At 39.6% G+C, this 19,140-nt stretch overlaps 1 protein-coding gene across 7 annotated transcripts in view; it reads right to left on the minus strand.

Annotated features, from left to right (window-relative positions):
• Nucleotides 1-2,149: 2,149 nt before the first annotated feature.
• Nucleotides 2,150-19,140, minus strand: part of LOC149144912 (uncharacterized) — a 383,146-nt gene continuing 366,155 nt past the window's right edge. For 3 of the 7 annotated variants that reach the window (XR_016264644.1, XR_016264643.1, XR_016264642.1), the window contains 2 exons: nt 2,876-3,014; nt 2,150-2,615 (listed from right to left, as the gene is read on the minus strand). Coding sequence is in view for 2 of the 7 variants with exons in the window: in XM_089448997.1 (XP_089305123.1) it covers nt 2,540-2,615 (76 nt within the window). In the remaining 5 variants the exon portion in view is untranslated. The remainder of the gene's footprint in view (nt 2,616-2,875; nt 3,015-19,140) is intronic. The other 4 variants (XM_089448997.1, XM_089448996.1, XR_016264646.1 and 1 more) reach the window with 2 other exon arrangements.

The following is a 19,140-nucleotide window of genomic DNA, read 5'->3' on the forward strand; positions in this document are numbered from 1 at the left end:
TAAAATTTTTATCACATTGTGTTAATTACTTACAATTTGATATAATTTACCTGTGTTTTACAATTTGTCTTTTCAATTGAATTTTATGGACTATTTAAAATACATTTTATATAGATATGACATAAAATACAACATCAAGCATGTCAAACCATTATAATCAGGTGAGATTTTTTTGCTATTTGTCAATATTAGTAGGATTTATTGTGAATTAAAAATAGATAGATGAGTTGTTTTCCATTGAACTTCCATTAATGGTCAATAATAGTAAGACTTATTGCGAATTAAAAATATATGGATGAACTATTTTCCATTAACTGAAATTTCAATAAATTGGGTAGGCACAAATGTGTTGTAGATGTCAGAACTCCTCACACCATTTATATAACAATGTAAACGTAATTATTTGAAGGATTAACTACACATCATTTATATGATAATGTAAACGTAATTATTTGCACGTTTATTTATAGGAAGGGACTACCGTTGTTTGCAGACCTTGTTATGATAGGCTCAAGAAAGTGAAATTTTTATCCCATCATTATCTTTCTTCCTTGATACCATGGCTTCTCATAGCATCACAAAAGCATAATACATCATGTTATTGTTAAGATATCGACAGGCTCATGATTTAGGGTTGCTTTTTCTATCATGATAATTACTTGTGAATGTGTTGGCTTCTTTATTAAATTTTTTATGTTCTCTTCTTTCATCAAGCAATTACCAAATGTATAAAACATGAAGATCACAATACAAAGTATACAAGGATATAGCCTCCAAGCTAGGGAAAAACCCCACAAGGGGGAAAACCAAACCAACTTCTCTTCTTATAGAATCTGATCAAAGTGAGAAATCCAACCAAGACTAATACAAGAATCCAATCCAAGATGCCAAGTCAAACCCTCCAAATTCATCATCTTTGTCACAGGAAATAACATTAGTTTTAGTCATAGTAACTTGCATCAACTCATCTCATATGCCAAAGGAAATTCACCTTTATCTCAGTCACAAAGAATTCACATTTCTTTTAGACCATTTGCCACAGAGTGCTCGCATTTCCTTCAAAGAAAGTCGTATTTTTTTCAGATTATCTGCCACAAAGAACTTCACATTATCTTAGATCATTTTCCACATAGAACTCACATTGTTTCAGATCTTCTTCCACAGGGAACTTGCATGTCTTTGCTAGGATATAGCTTTTGAACTTCACATATCTCTGCCTCATAACTCATCACAAAAAGGCACTGAATTACTAGTCATTTGATTGTTTTCATATGCGAAAAGACAACTCTTTTAAGTGAGCTAACTTGTCATCTAGAAGGGTCAACTTGGCTTTTTGAGGTGAATTTACCCAGATCACATTTTTTGAATTTTTTTTTTTCCCTTTTTCTTTACAAGAAGTCCAAATAGGACTTTGACTCGACTCAATAAATCCTAGAAGCATGAAGAACACACTTAACTAAATAATAATAATAATTTTTCTTCTTTTTATTTTTTACATAAAATACATAATGATACAAGTACAATAATAATTATGAAGACCTAACCTAATTACACTTTTCAACAATTATCATATCATATTCAATTTAAAACATTATGTATTACACTTTTGTGATGCTACAAGCGATGCTATCAAAGAAGAAATACAATAATGACTGGGAGAAAAACCTGACTTTGTTAACCCTACCCTAATAAGGCTGAAATTGAACATAAGGCTGAAATTGAACATGACAGGATAACGTGATGTATTACGCTTTTGTGATGCCCATGCTATCAAAGAAGAAATACAATAATGACGAGGGAGAAACCTCATTTTGTTAAGCCTATCATAATAAGATTGGAATTGAACATGATATGATAACATTACGTATTACGTTCTTGTGATGCTCCACGGATAACAACTATCAATTCATTATTGTATTTCTTCCCATTGTTGATAAGTTTCAGGCTTTCATAATCAAAACATGCAATTCTAATTTCACGACATGTGCAAGGTCAAACAATCTACGATTACTGATGGGAATCATATGATTGATCTATTTAATCACTGAACCATAATATCAATATACTGCAGTTCAAGTTTTGAACTTAATGCATCGCAGTACGATTGGATTACTAACAAAATGACGCACAAAATTTGTGGTTAACACAATGGAGGAAATGTAATGATTCAAATCAATAAGATGTGAATGTCCAAAATATGACATACTGAGTTGAAAGCTAACATTTACAAAGATTTCAAGGCTTAGTTCTTAGGGTACACATAAAAGTTATACGCTAGATGGCAATGACAACTTCAAATGCGCAGAGCTTGGTCCCTGATCAATTCTGCAAGAGTATGATTTAGGTAGCTTGTGCAAATGAAAGCTAACATTTACAAAGATTTCAAGGCTTAGTTCTTAGGGTACACATAAAAGTTATACGCTAGATGGCAATGACAACTTCAGAATGCGCAGAGCTTGGTCCCTGATCAATTCTGCAAGAGTATGATTTAGGTAGCTTGTGCCAATGGAAAGGTTGGAGGGGATTTTTCTTCCTGTATTTACGCATTTAGAAGAGAAAGACGGTTTGGCACTGTTTTTCGAAGGTATGTACCCCATGTCAATTGAGCTCCTAACCTGCATACAGTGCATAAAACCTTTCATGAGTTCCCATTCTCTAAATGATTTCTTACTGTCAAACCCTTTTAAGGATTTCGTAGAAAATATAAGAGAACAAAGAATATATCCCTTGGTAGCATAACAGATTAAAAGCAAACAAATAAATAAATAATGCTCATGACAAGACAAAAAAACTTCTCCAGTGTCTTGAAATAAAATCTCCATGGTGATGGGATTCAACAAACTTTTTAGTGCTTTCCAATAAACTTTTGACTCACATTGTTTTCGAGATGAGTACACTTCTTAAAGCGGGATTCTACTCTACTAACTCTGCTAGTAAAGTAAAAATCGATGCACTCCACAAGAAAATGTGTACAGTGCCAGTGACGGTGTGGCCACCGGAAGGACATTCAATTCCTAAGGAATAGAAGAAGAAAAAGTAAAATTAGAAAGAATTTATTTTATTAGAAGAAAAGACAGCACTTATTCCCAAAAGCAGTAGAAAGAAGCCATTTTGTTAAGTTATAGGTATCCATCCAAATTTACCTTTGGAGAAAGTGAACCACAGTATGCCAGACATGATATAGTTAAAAGAATAAAATATAACGGAGAGAAAAAAATTCAAAGCATAAACACAACTTCTCTGAAAGATCCAACACAAATTCATGAGCATCAATGTTAATGTTGAACTATCTTGGACTTTTTCAAACAAAAATATCATGCATAATTTCAGCAATTTCACAATCAGCAGTCACTTGAATAATCAGGACAACACAAAATATAGCTCTAGGCATAGATGTAGAAAAGAAAAGTTAGACCCCCTTGAGAAAGCAAAACCACATAGCCACAGTTTTGAGTCAAAGACTAAACACTTGTAGTAAGCACACATACAACTTTGTCAAGCAAGTGCAACAATAATCATGAATGATCTTTTTGCTCTTTATGACTTCACTAACATAAATGGCTATCCTCACAATATCCCTAACAAGGCTATTGAAAAGTTGCCTTCCTTTCAAGGTAACAATGGCATTAGTGTTACATCACATGTGAAAAACTTTAATGTTTGTATCTTTAAATGGTGTAACACTGCGAATTATGAGGATATGAAGATGAGGCTTTTTGTTTTATCTTTACAAGAGGATGCTCTTGAATGGCTCACTGAGCAACCTGCTAACTAATACAACTCTTTACAAGCCATTCTAACTGCATTTTTAGATAAGTTTGGAGAGAAGAAGGAAAATAGGCATTTGATCAATGCCATTAGCAGGATGAAGAAAAATGAGAATGAAACCATGGAGGAGTTTAACAAGAGATTCAATGAATTAGTAAAAAGCATGCTCGCTACTGTTAAACCTCCTAATGAATTTCTTTTATGCTCATATCTAGATGCTTTTGGGGATGACACTGCCTATGAGTTGAGGAGGAAGGAGCCTACGAATCTAAGTGTAGCTCAATCTGAAGCCTTGAAGATAGAGAGGGCTAGAAAACAATCTGGAAAATCTGAAATTCCTGGTTTCAATAGAGGGCCATCAAATTCAAATGATTCCAAAGGCAAGGCCAAGGAAGAGACTACACATGATCCTATTAAAGAATTAACTCAACTCATCAAGAGCATGGAAGCAAATCACATTAAAGAAATGCAAGCCATGCAAAATAGGTTGGTGGCTATGGAGAGATCACAAGTGCAAAGATTCCAACCTATGCCAAATGATAGATGGCAAAAGAATAAAGACCCTCAACAGAAGCATAGGCCTCCAAATCCATTGGAATCCACCAACATGGTAGATCAAATTCCCCCGTTTTGCAGGCCATGTAATCAGTTCCATGAAGAAGCCACATGCCCATATGTGAAGAGAATCATGGAAAATGGCATGTTAGGAGATGAACATGTAGGGAAAACTGGTCAAATCAATATGTTCTCCATGGAGGATTAGATATACACCATTGAGAGAAATCAAGAGATTGACCATAGGCTTAATAATCTTGGGGTTTACAATATGATTGCAAATTTTGAAGAGGTCACTAAGATTTTTGGGGAAAAACCTACATCTGGTCAGATTCTTGCTATGGAAAAACACAAAGGGATGACTTATCAGAGAAAGGATATCCAAGACCAAAATAATCACATAAATTTTTCTATTCCAGTGATAAAACTTTTAGAGATACCATCTCAAAGGGGCAAGTTAATAAGTGCCATTGAAATTACTCAAAGGGAAGAAAAGCCTAGTGACGAACCAAAAGATGAGGAAATTGTATTGAAAATTATGCACTGTTATGTGGGGAATGAAAATCATCTACCATTTTATGTTTCTTTGATAGTGAATGATCGTCTTTTACACAACTGCATGCTTGATTCAGGGGCTTCATCAAATGTCATGACCAAGAAAGTCATGGAGCAACTGAATTTAAGGGTTTCTAGGCCCTATCACAACATATGTTCAATGGATTCTAAAATAATTGAAGTGTGTGGGATAATTAAAGATTTACAGGTTTTCCTAACTGCATACACAGATAGAATAATGACTATGGATATTGTTGTGATAGATGTTCCAGATTCATGAGGAATGCTCCTATCAAAAAAATGGGCATTAGATCTAGGTGGTAACCTTCAAATGGACTTATCATATGTCACCATCCCCATGCCTAATAATACCTTTGTCAGACTTGATCATGAGTTAGATAAAAGATATCATGTTGAAGATCCAAGGAAGCCCAACAATGAAATTATCTACAGATTATGCTAGACAGGAAGTGATGTTGTGTTGACAAATTTTCTTCCCCCTTTAACAGAACATATTCAAAACGAAGAATTTAGGCATAGCTTAAAAATTTGGGGTACTTCAAATCTTCCATCAGAGCATTTTCAAGACAAAACAATAGGATTCACAATAAATGCATCATCATCACCATCGCAACTAACCAAGAAGAAAAGAAAAAAGTGAAAAAAGAAAAAAATATAAAAAATGAACCACTAGTTTTAAGCAGGATCAAGCCTCAACGCATCAACAGTCGGAAAAGGAAAAGGAAGAGGTTTGGTATATCTGATGGCCACAAACATGTTAATATTGGGGCAAGTCATAGTCCGAAGATAGTCAGAATTGGACAAAGCACATCAAAGAAAGAACCTATGGACTTGCTGTGAGTAGGCATGTTCTCAAGATGGGTTTCACAGAAGATATCTAATGCCATGGGGCATCTTTTTGTATCATATTTCTAACCTTATCCCTTGTCATTTTTGTTTAATTAATTTTATTTCATGAATAAATTATCATTCATGCTCTTAGAATAAATTTCCATTTCTTTGTTTCTGTACTTTATTTCATTTGATGATATTTTGAATGGATACTGCTGATATATGTCTTTTGTCGGTTGATGCAGATTCCAGGGTCTTGCACACAATCACTTTGTATCTAGCATGCATCCCCATATGGAGCCAAATGTTGAACAATGGAGTGGCACCTGATGATTATATGAAGACTCCATGCCCGAGGATGATCTAGAAGACACTTGTACCATCAAATATTATCAGTCAACAGAGTTTTTTAACTCTACTTCTATCTTCTCATCATCTTTCTTGTACCCAGATTCCACACCCTACGAGGAATTGTAATAAGTGATACTAGTAATGATGAATTTTTGAGTCCGCAACAGGCCTAGGATGTTGGGATTCGATCAACAAGGAGTACACCTTGGAGTATTTTCTTATCTGGTTAATTGTCCTTATTTTTCAGAGGCAGGGAATTTTCTGGGTTTTTCCACTCACGTTTTACCCCAAAGCCGGTGTGACGGTTTGAATTTTGAGCCCCTGACACATATTAGTGTCTAGAGTCGATGTATATTACAATACTAGATCACACAAAATTTCGTGGAATTTGGGTAGGTCTAGGTAGTCATTTTGTAATTTTTTAGATTTTCCGCATTGCAGAAATTGCTAATAAAATTGTATTTGTAATGTAATAAGTGATGTCTAGAGAAGTTGTATGGGGTATGTGTAATGAAATTTACACCTCTCACCTTCAACTTTCTACTATGACACACTTTGATGGATTAAACATGTGTTTTGAACCCTCAAAACCCACCTTTCCTAAGTTTAGTGGGAAATCTGACAATTAATTAAGCCAAAAATTAAATAAATGAAGAAAAATAAATATCCACACATGCTAAATGTTGTGGAAAATTATGGAAGAGTTAGAGTGAAGTCTCAAGGTGATGTGGACTTCTAAAATCAAGGAAAGAACATGTGCTCAAATAAAATCAAATTTGTGGCATTAAAGGAGAAAGTTGCTTACTTGGAAATTCGAATTTGTGAAGTTAATGCAGATTTGGGAGAATATTTGGTGGAGATTTTTGTGGGAAATTGTCCTCACATGGGTTACCACCCATATACACTTGTTATTCTATCATTAAATTTGAATTTGGCACATAAGGGAAGAAGAAAATGATGTCCACTTGCCAGAATTCAATTTTTACACTTGGCATTGGAGCTCCATTCAACAAATTTGAATTTCTCTTTGCGATTGTCACCTCATGCCACTTGTTTAATCACTTTTACATTGGGATTGGCTCCAATGCCATTTTTCATTGTCATTCTTCATTGGAATTTGCTCCCAACTCTCTATATAATAGAGCCATGGGCTCTCATATTGTATCATGTAATAAGCTATTGGGCTATACTCAAACCATAGCCCTTGGAATTCCCCTAAACCCTTCTTAGAGAGCCTTTCATCTTGCTTTCCAAGCAAATAAGCCATACATTTGAGCCTCTCTTATGAACAGGCTTCTAGGATCACCTTTCAGCCTATCATTGATCCATTCATCTTCGTGATCCTCATTATACCATGTTTCCTCCCATCAGTGAAAGTCCGTAAAGAGCAGGAACCCTTAGCTGAGGTGACAGTGGGTTATCACTCCATTGTTGCCCTTGACATAGTAGTTTCCCTATAGGACCCCACTCCTAGGAGCCCTACTAGTTTGAGCAGTAATAGTACCCACAGTACATCTTGAACTCTCAACAACCGACCTGAATCCATCCTGAATGGCACAACACCTGATCCTATGATCGCTTTCTGACACGTCGATAACCACCATGTGCAACTTCGAGTCCCATTTAGTTAGAGTCTCGAAAACTTCACATGAACTTGTCATATGCTTTGATACTCCACTCTCTGCATACCATGCAATCACATTGATGGTACCCTCGAAGAAATGAGAAACTAGAGCAAAATCCTCATCCTCCAACCTTCTCGAGAGGTCATCTAGCTTATCAGAGGATATAACAGCACTAGCTATCCCCTTCCCCTTCTTATTCTTCTCATTGTCTCCCTTTTTATTCCACAGGCACTTGCTCGAATAATGACCATATTCGCCACAGGTATAACGGTTCATCTTGCTCAAGTCCTTTTCCTTCACCTTCATCCTCCCTGCAAGAGCCACATTATCATCAGAAGATTTCTTCTTCTTATGACAGTCCTCGTCTCGTAGTTCTTCTTGAATGAATTCATCCCATAACTTGTTCCAATCTAGCAACTTTTCTCGAGGGACGATCCCTTTCATAATCAGCTTCCATTCCTCGATAAACCCTTTCAAAGCAGTCCTCACCAGCGCGTAATATGCAACATCTTCACCAATGATAGCAAGCTTATCTTGAACTTGAGTAAGTATCATCATATATGGAGCCACAACTTCACCATCCGTCATCTTGGTGTTCTTCAACTTATCTCTCAATACCAACAGTCGGTTCTCATTCTTATTCTGGAACAGATCCTGAAGAGCTTTCCACATCTCATCAGCATTTTTCTTCACGGATAGATGAGTTATCAATTTATCTTTGAAATCATCTAGGATGGTCAACTTCACCTTCGTATCCAACTCCTCATACGCTTTCAACTCCATAGGGTCTATTGGTTTCTTAATCTCCTGGTCAACAAACTCCCAGATCTTGTTCACTGTCAAGACCAACTTGATCCTTTCCTTCCAAGGACTATAATTAGACAACCCATCCAATCTGTCCTCGTATCAGAGACCAACCACCAACTTCCCATTGTTATTAGTCCTTCAATAACAATGCAACCAACTCCCTCTTGAGCTATATGTTGTGCACACTCTAATTCATTTGTCCCTTCAAAGTAGCTTTGATACCATTTTGAATTTTCCTTGGCACTTCAGAATCAAGTTTATGCATTGAGCATCCAAGAGGAAGCCTTCATCGAGCATCATCAAGACATTGAGAATCTAAGTAATAAGCAGGAAGACGAGTCCTCCTTAGGTCCACATGATGAAAAGGATGATTTTGAGGACACATGTTGGGAAGAATGGGTCTATGGGAAGTGAAGTTGAGACTAACCTTACCTTTCTCAAGGATAGTACTCCCGATGATTCTCCTTTTGAGAACCTTGAGGAAGGTAATCCCATTAACCCCTTAAAAGATGACATTGGAGATTATTTCCATATTGAAAAAGAGAAATGGGAAGTTGTTGGCCCTCAATTTGACTGTGCTCCCATTTATGACACCGACAAGGAGGATGAGGTTGAGAGTGGTCTTCCCTTTCTCTCGAGCATTATTTATGAGGACATATCCATCGATACCCTTGGGAAGGAGAAATATCACATTTTCTAACTCGAAGACCAAATTTTGCCCTAGGTTTCCTTTACTAGTGACCTCGTTGGGATTATTGCATCAAATTCAAAGAAAATTTCTCCTTTAATTCCTTTCTCCCCCTCAATTAGGTCAAGCACACCCTTGGTTGATCAATTCCATCCCCTTGACCTAATTATGGGTCCACTTGGTCCCGTGTGGTCCCATAACATTTTAAAGATCAATCCACAAAGACCACTTGTAGTCCAATTTTCCACAAGGATTTTAGGGGCTAGGAATCTCCTTAACAAGTCATATACTCAAACCCTAGCCCTTGAAATCCCCGTAAGCCCTTCTTAGACAACCTTTCATCTTGCTTTCCAAGCAAATAAGCCATACATTTGAGCCTCTTCTGAATAGGTTTCTAGGATCACCTTTCACCCTATCATTGATCCATTCATCTTCGTGATCCTCATTATACCGAGTCTCCTCCCATTGGTGAAAGTCATTAAAGAGAAGGGAGCCTTAGCTAAGGTGACAGTGGGCTATCGCTCCATTGTTGCCCTTGACCTAGTAGTTGCCCTATAGGACCCCAATCCTGGGACCCCTGCTAGTTTGAGCAGTAATAGTACCCACAATGCATCTTGAACTCTCAACAACCAACCTGACTCCATCTTGAATGGCACAACCCCTTATTGCTTTCTGACTCTTCGCCAACCACCATGTGCAACTTCGAGTCCCATTTAGTTAGAGTCTCGAAAACTTCACACAAACTTGTCATATGCTTCGATGCTCCACTATCCACATACCATGCAATCTCGTTGATGGTACCCTCGAAGAAATGAGAAACTAGAGCAAAATCCTCGTCCTCCAACCTTCTCGAGAGGTCATCAACCTTAGAGGATATAGTAGCACCAACTATCCCCTTCCCCTTTTTTTTCTTCATATTGTCTCCCTTCTTCTTCCATGCGCAATTGCTCGAATAATCACCATATTTGCCACAGGTATAACACTTCAGCTTGCTCAAGTCCTTCTTTTCCTTGCCCTTCATCCTCCCTGCAAGAGCCACATTATCATCAGAAGATTTCTTCTTCTTATGAAGGTCCTCGTCTCATAGTTCTTCTTGAATGAAGTCATCCCATAACTTGTTCCAATCTAGCAACCTTGCACTGCCATGAGAGAACTCTGTCCTAAGCATATCAAGATTTGAACTTTTCGGCCCTCTTTAGTGCTCCTGTAACAAGCCCTAGTTGTGGCCCCGCTACCTACCATTTTGTGGGTAATATCCCTAGGAGAAAATTTTCCTCCAAGATGGTCCTCAGTCGGCATCCAACATCCCCTTGCAGCCATCAGCTTGCTCTTTGTGCCATTTCTCCGCCACCTAAGCCAGCCATGTTATCCCTCGCCCACCTGCCATGATCGTATGTTTGAAGGTGGGCCTCTCGAATCTAAAGGTATGCCTTATCATTTTGAAATTGAGTATTGAAGTTTTCTTATCATGGACACTTCTGGACATGGATTAATGGGCGGATTCGACCGAAAGGATGGGCTAGGGGTATGCTTCTATCCCCTAGACCCCTTTTAGGAATTAACCTTGGATTTTAGTCACGTGAAATCTTTTTTACTGATGATTTGGTTTCAGGGATGGTATTTCACAGGAAACCCTGATTTTGATTGTGTGGCCCCGCTCCCTTATCCGTTTATGTTACCCTCTTTCCATTCATTATTAACCCATCCATCATTTTCCCGCTTGGGTCCCAATTCCTCCAGTGGGTCCACATAGGGTTAGCTTGCCCCATCCCCTTGCCCACACCTTAGGTCATGGCCTGGAATGAAGCCTAGACGTTGATGCAACTGAAAAGAAAGTTAAAAGCATATATGGCCACATTCAACAGGAAAAGTACCACAAAATGCAAAAGATGGCCGGGAAAAAAACATTTTAGCACGTGGGCAAAAGCCAATACATGAGCTCTACCCCATTATCATGGCCATCACCCTAATTCCTACAGGTTCTATGAGCCTTCTTCATCATATAGGAACCCATGATTGTCCCAACCCTTGGTGGGCGATGAATCCCGCACTTTTAAAAGGGGCATTCCACTGCTATATCTTACACATCATGCTCTAACCCTTTGAGCCCCGAGCAATTAATCAAATAAAATCACAAAAAGGCAAAAGGCTTAAAAGAAAGGTGGAGAAATCAAGGGTGTGGCACCTCATGTACCATGATTGCTCCCTCCTATACATTATAAACCCAAGTGTGGGCTTCCCTCTTATTAGCTACCCTTGCAACCCGGCATGTGACCCAAGGCTACCCCTACTTCATTCACCATATCTATCACATGCCACCACCTTTTGAAGGATGTACCCTGAATATTGTCCCCTTTAGAAGTAGAAACCACCTAATAGGGTGCTTGGTTAACCCCATTTGGAGTTTAGGAGACATTGGCACATCTCGAAGCCCATTATGGAAGGGCAGGCCATTATGAAGTCCCCACCCATGGTCCATGATTAGGTGAGCTCATTTACTCGATTTCTCTAATGATTTATTGTATTGGAAGGCTAGGGGACACATTGGATCTTATGCGGGATCGTTGATGGTTTCCATTTGGGGTTTGGTTTCCCTATATGGGGTCCTAATCCTCCAGAGGGCTACATTGGCACATGTAGGGTGAGTGTTGAGAGCCATGGGCCTCCATAACAACAGATTGCACTCCATGGATCCCCACAGTCACTTATTGGACGAGGAGGATGTCCCTGATCCATCATGCCCAGCCGGCCCCAAATCTACACTATAAACTTGGCAGATGATCCAGGACTTCCATGATGATGTGGCATCACCTACACCATCATCCTAGCCCTTGAGGGTAACCTACAGGCATCTTCGATTTGTTTGGAGATCCATGAGGACATTTGTGTGACCCCAGATGTGATTTGGAGCACCACGAGTTATTACAAGGGGCCACCCCCTTGCACACCGCTTTTGGAGGCCCTTCTCTTCATTTATGGCACCCATGGACCTCATTAGGCCTCTTAGAGGGCCCTACGACATGCATAGACTATTATTTGACCTCTTGAGAGGCTTATATTTTCATTTATGAGCTAGTTTGGTGGGCTTGTCACCAAATGTTGTAAGAACATTATTTTATTTTTGGGGCTTATGTAGGCCAAGGAGCCTAATTCGAACTCCTAAGTTGTGTATAAATACAAGTGAAGTGAGATCATTTCTCATCATCACTTTGGATTGGATCTCTCTCTTCTTTAGTGAATTTCGCACTTTTTCCTAGAGGATGAATTGGAGCTTTTATGGATGAATTTTGATGCATGGTTGTTGGTCTATCTTCTCTTGGAGCTTCTCTATTGTCATTTGTGAATGGTTGGCTATACTCTACTGCATGTAAGTACGAAATTTTGATGTTATTCTTGTTACTTTTGTCATATATGTTGGATTGGGATTTTTGTTGTTTTAGGGCTAATCATTGCATGCAAATTATTGTTTATTATTGTGGGATTGTTTCTAGTACAACGTTCTCTCCATGTATGGGCCATGTAGCGTGAGTGAAATCTCCTAGGGGTAAAATCTGACCCTGATAAGGAATTCCTCTTGTGCATTTGAAGTATAAAAGCTGCAAACTTGCTTTCACTTAACCTAAAGGGTTTGTGAAGTAATTTTGAAGCCTCCTTGACTGGGAACCAAGAAATCTTACACATAATCAACATAGAATCCATTCTCCCGAGGATTAAGGCATTGATCTACCAAGGGTGGTCACTAAAACTCTTATTCTTTCACCTTCTCCCAAGTCTGGCCACATTGGAGTGCCTAGGGCATCAATTTCCCGGCAAGTTAGCCACTAAATTCGATCTCTTGCACTGACCTTTCCTCTAGCCCTCCAAATTTGAAGACATTCTGACAGTGGAATTGGGAGAAAAGCCAAGCCCTAACTCTGGGACCAAAACTTGCCCTGCCATCCCCAAGGCTATCACTTCCCAGGATCAAAACAACATCTTTGAGTAATTATATTTTCTTTGATCCTCTCCCCACCTTGTCTAGGGTAATGATATCATTGCTTGCTACATTCCTTTCTCATACCCTAGACTAGGTCCACTTCGCCCCGTGTGGTCCCACTCCGTTGAAAGACCATTCTTCAAGAACCATTCGGGATACATATTCTAGCAAGGATTTTAGGGATTGGGAAACTCCTTCACAAGTATACCCCATAAACCTAACCCTCAAATCCTCTCTTCCTTTCCCCAGATCACCTAGTACCTTGTTTACAAAGCAAGCAATCTTTATCCTTCAAATTCTAGGAAAGGGATATCCGGGTCACTCATATCCATTGACTTATCCTCCATTAGTGACCCCACACATACCGGGTCTCCTCCCATCTATGAAAGTCCGTAAATAGAAGGAAGCCTTAGCTGAGGTGATAGTGGGCTAAGACTCCATTTGTTTCCCTAGGCCTAGCATTTTCTCTTTAGGGATTCCCTTCAGGTCTCCTGCTAGTTTGAGTGGTAACATTTGGTGTCGTTATTGGGGACACGGAATGTGTGTTTTGTTTCGTATACGACATATTGACATATCATTATTGGCGACTCCATTGGAAGAACAAAGCCCTAGTTCTTCATTGAACTTCAAAGTCAATGCTTGTAGGGTGAAGCAAGCATTTGTTAAGGCAATTTCATTCACCCTGGCAACTCCCATGTCATTAAGGACCCAACAACATGTTGACCACATATTTTCCCGCCATAGATATGACAGGGACCCCAAGATGCCCTTCATCGAAATCCACAAAGAATATGCCAATGTTCGATGGGGATCCACATTCCGTAGCCAACCACATGGTAAGGTTCATAAGGTACCTTTCAAAGCAAAATATAACTCAACCTTGTCACCAAATGGAATTGTTTGTCCTATCCATTGCCCCAAATACTGATTGGCTTGAATCATGTAAACCTAAAAGCATTCCTTCTCTTCCGATGTTGATTACGCAATTCTTGTTGCATGAAGGGTCGAGTTTCCAATCTCATGAAGACATATCCCAAATGTTAGATATGGCCCTTCGAGAGGAGGAAGTTATTGAATATGGTTTTATGTTTGAAGAAGGGCCTCTTATTGATGCATACTTTAATAATAATGCCAAGAGAGAGACTCATGAATTGGAAAGCATATCCTCTAAAGATGATGAGGAAGATCTCAACCTTGAGAGCCCTCAGACATTGCAAGAATGGATGATGGAATATGAAAAGTCTTGTAGGAAACTGATGGCCACATATGACTCTCAAGAGATTTTCTCCCACTATTGTGAGCAATCGGAAAGGCTCTGTAACACGAAAAGTATATATAAAGAGAATCCTACCGATGACCTTCTTCTTGAGGCATTTATTCGAAATCATGTAGTAAATACCTTGGAGATCATTCTTCGAGAACGAATGAAGGAGGAAAAATCCTCCCTATCTAAAGAAGGGAATGAATGGCATTCTAACCAACACCAAATATATAGTGAAGAATTTGAGGATTCTGAGGAAGATCATGATAGTCAAATAAACGAAGAATCTATGAGTGACTTTGGGGCTGTTGATTGGGGAATTAGGTATGATTATAGAAATGAAGACCCCATGGTTCCTCAAGTCCATAAGAATGAGCTCAGGGAAGAAGAAAATGCTCCGCCCCTTTCGAATAACAATGTTGGTCCTTATGAAGCCCTTCCTAGTGATTGGAAAGGTCTTTTCTTTATGTTCCAAGATGATTCAATAAAAGAAGTGTTGTAAAATGTAACTAGATTTGGTCTTCATAATGACATGATCTTTGTAAATGATGAAATAAAATAAATAGAATTATTTTTGTATGCCTTGCTACATGGGTTTCATGAGCAAGAGGTTTATTTGTTAGTGGCTCCCATTGAGAGCCTTAGGATTTATTATTGAGTCAAAGAGTCAATGTCATATGAAGAAGCTCTTCTTGAGCATATGAAAAATGTATGTGTCTATGTCTATGTCTAAATAGCCCTCCAATTGACAAGCACAATCCTCATCTTCATGTCGGCTTCAAGTAAAGATAAGACCTTCATGTCGGCTTACAGTTAAAGGGACACATCTCTTTGTTGGATCATGTTGGCTAATTTATGGAGGACCAACTACTATAAATACCCAGCTAGGGTCTTCGCAAAAGGGCAGTGTAGAACTCGTATATTTCTAAAGTTTCGGATGGCTGTCACAGAAAAGGTTTTCGTATGCCACAGTAAGGTATTTTCAGAAGTCTGTCCATGGTGCAATATGCAGATATCTCTGTGTTTTTCGGATGGGTACCACAGAGACAAAGTGTTAATTTTAGGTATGTTTTATGCTTAGAGCAATTTATTTCAATTTTCACAGTTAGCTCAATATCTTTTCCAGATTAGCAATCACACCACCATAATAGTAAATTGCAGATAGAACATAAACATAAATCGCAGAAGACAAGCCAAGACAAGAGGACACAAGATGTGGCGCTAGCCAGGGACAAACCCCAATGTTGGGAAACCCTTGATCAATTCTTCTTGTATGTTCTTCAATAGTTCAGTAGAGAGAGAGAGATAGTACATTTACAACAGAGGTCAACACTTTGACTTATCTAAATAAGAGCATAGATCATCTCTAAGTAGATGATACATGAGGTAGCTGAACTCAGTTGAAGACATGCTGCTTCAATTGATTCTCCCAGGTGACTCCATCACTATGCGACACCTATCATTGTGCTGCTCCTCATCATGATGCTGCACCCATCATTACTATGTTGCATCTCATCATGCTTTACCAATCATGACTGTACCCATCACTGCATCATGTACCATTGTTGTCCCAATGTACTCGCTGCACCATGCTTGCCACCATGTGCTCGCTGCACCTTGCTTACCATACTGCTGTCCCAATGTGCTTGCTGCACCATGCTTGCCATGTTGTCCCATTGTGTTTGCAGCACCATGCTGTTGCTGTTGTCTCATTGTAGCATTGTTGTACCATGTTGTTGTCCCAATGTGTTTGCAACACCATGCTATTGCTATTCTGTTGCATTGTATCATTGTTGTTGTCCCAATGTGTTTGCAGCACCATGCTATTGCTATGCTGTCCCATTGTGTCATTGTTGTACCATGCTGTTGTCCCAATGTGTTTGCAACAACATACTATTGCTATGTTGTCCCATTGTAGCATTGTTGTACCATGCCATTGCTACTGTCCCATAACCTACAACAATCCAACAATCATGTTTGAACAACCTCAATAAACTGCGGCCTTGGCTAGGAGGAACACTCTTCCTTCACGTTGAGGGTAAGGGCTAAAAACAGCCGTCAAAACAACCCACACAATCCTTTCTTGTTGTGGTAAGGCCTACAGCCTACCGCACAACACTCTTGTTACCATACGGCATCCCTCAAACACAACTCCAGCCTATCCGCAAACCTCCAAACAAGAGGCTCTTCAACTCGGCCTAGCCCAACGTATATCACAACTTCGGACCCCTGTTTACCCTTAAGACAATCACCAAACTAGGCCTCCTGTACTAGACCTTCCATGCTTTTCCTTGAGCCTTTCTGTTCACGTTTAGGGCTTGTATTTTCCTCCTCCTTGACGGTGTCTAGGGCTTGTAGAGACCAACGTATAGGGTAGCGTGTAGGCTTCCTTATTGACTGTGTCTAGGGCTTGTAGAGACCAGCGTATAGGGCAGCGTGTAGCCCTCTTTCTTGACTGCATCTAGGTCTCATGCTAGGGCTCCTTACCTTCTACATTTAGGGCTTCCTCTTTTAGATTTCTCTTCCACTAAAACCCAGAACAAGTGGAGAGAAATCAAGAGTGAAGTGTGTGTAGAAATGACTATCAAGTCACCTCTTTTTATACTAAAACGTTGAGCACTTGTTTGGGTTATTTGGTTGCTGGCCAACCTTGAAAAATTGTCTTATAACACAAATAAATTCATAACTCCATGAATACTTATCAAAATCAGATGATCTTTAGATCAATCCTACACCTCTCGATGAGAGGAGTCCAAGAAAAATATCAACTGCCATAAATAAGATGACCCACATGGAGTTTGGCCCTAGTTGCCAATTCTAACACTCCCTCTCAACTAGGGAGAACTCCATCCGCTGATCCATCGGCCAGACTGTACTATCTCTGCTAAACCATGAAGAAGAAGAATTGATTGAGAATGTCTCATACCATTCTCTACTGACCCGAAGTCAGTTCCATATGAAGAGAGTGTGTCATACCACTCTTACTGATCCCAGATCAATTCCAAGAGAGTGAGTCATATCACTCTTACTGACCCGAAGTCAGTTCTAATTGGTCCCAGGTCAATGTCAAAAGAGAGTGTCTCAAACCACTCATACTGATCCCAGATCAATGGAGATCATCCTAGCATAGGGAGTACGGTAGATATAATGATGCGTCCATCGATAGTACTAATATGGTCCCTAACCCCATTTCCCTACTCATTGTCCAGATGACAGGTACTTCCCATGAGTCCCAGACTGCATGGGTAGGATGTTAGGATATTCTGACACATAGAAATAGTTAAGTATAACTTGGTCTAGTTTAGAGATAGGTAAAAGTGTGTTTCTTTACTATGTACTTTTGTAACTTACAATCTGACGGTCACAATATGTTCTAGACATGAAGTGATCCGGCGATTCATTCTCTCCTCGGTATTACCGACACTTGATCCATGGCTTAACACCCGATTGGTCCATGATCTCTATTTAAAGAGGATGGAGGGTCATTTGTAGGGTGACCGTTCATGAGAGAAGCTTATGTAAATTTTATTTCTTTTATTAATAAATTGCCTAAAGTGGCCGCGTTGGCTTAGGCCATGGACTGTTTCCCTCTTTGAGGGTTTCAACCACGTCAAGAATACTGGTGTATTGATGTGTGATCTGTTTGTGAGTGGTTTCCTTTGGTGTTCTATCTGAGGAACTTACCCTATAAATTCCTACAAAGGATGCCTCGACAGGAGAACCACTCATCTTGTCCATAAGTCGCCACGGGATATCACAGGGAAAGGCTGAACCATTCACCCTGTACACAACGCACCATTAGGGGAGGGTGAGTCACCCTATGGTCGCTTGTTACTCCAATAAGTACCCCAAGCCCCCCGGAGCTCCTAGAGATCAATGCATGCATCATGCAGGACCCTTATAAGAGGGTCTCTCAACGACTCCAAGTCGTTCAGAAAAGTCACAAATTTGACCTTTCCCTGGGGCTTTGATAGAATGTCTACGACCTATACATCAATGTCAATGCGATGGAGCCTTCTCACTCATCGACGTACCATATCCCAGATAATGTAGTATTTGATGTCTATATGCTGGAGCAATCATAGAATACGGGATTCCTCAACAATCGAATCCCCCCCTGTTTGACAAAGAAGATCACGGTGGTATCCATCATGTGTACAAACAGCTCACTGAAGAGCTTCCGCAACCAAGAAGCTTCACACGAGATCATACTCGTAGCTATGTATTCGGTCTCAACGGTGCTCAAAGCAACCGTCTTCTGCTTCCTGCTCATCCAGGATATCGAGCAGAACCCAAAGAGAGTCAACACCCAGAAGTGCTCTTGCGATCCTCCACACTGCCTACCTAATCATCATTAGAATAATCATGCAGCTTCACATTTCCGACAATGTATCTCAATTCATGAGAGATTGTGCCCTGAAGATATCTCAAATGATTCTTGGCATCAATCCAGTGAGGCTCAACCAAATATGAGCCCAACATGCTAACTGCAAAACATATATCCAGACGGGAGTTCACCAAGAACATCAATGCTAGTATGAGTTTGTGAAACTCAGAGGCATTTCCCAAAACAGGTCCAGTATCCTTACCACATAACTTTTGAAAGTTAAGATCCATCAAGGTAGTCGCGGGTTTGCAGTTCACCATTCCAAATTCGGAATCCAACTCCCTCTTACTTCTGCAAATGAGAGGGTCTACCCCT

The sequence above is a fragment of the Pinus tabuliformis genome, chromosome X (assembly GCF_031772625.1).
Source record: "Pinus tabuliformis cultivar Carrire ecotype Pingquan chromosome X, CPIR1, whole genome shotgun sequence".
In the NCBI taxonomy this organism is placed as follows: domain Eukaryota; kingdom Viridiplantae; phylum Streptophyta; class Pinopsida; order Pinales; family Pinaceae; genus Pinus; species Pinus tabuliformis.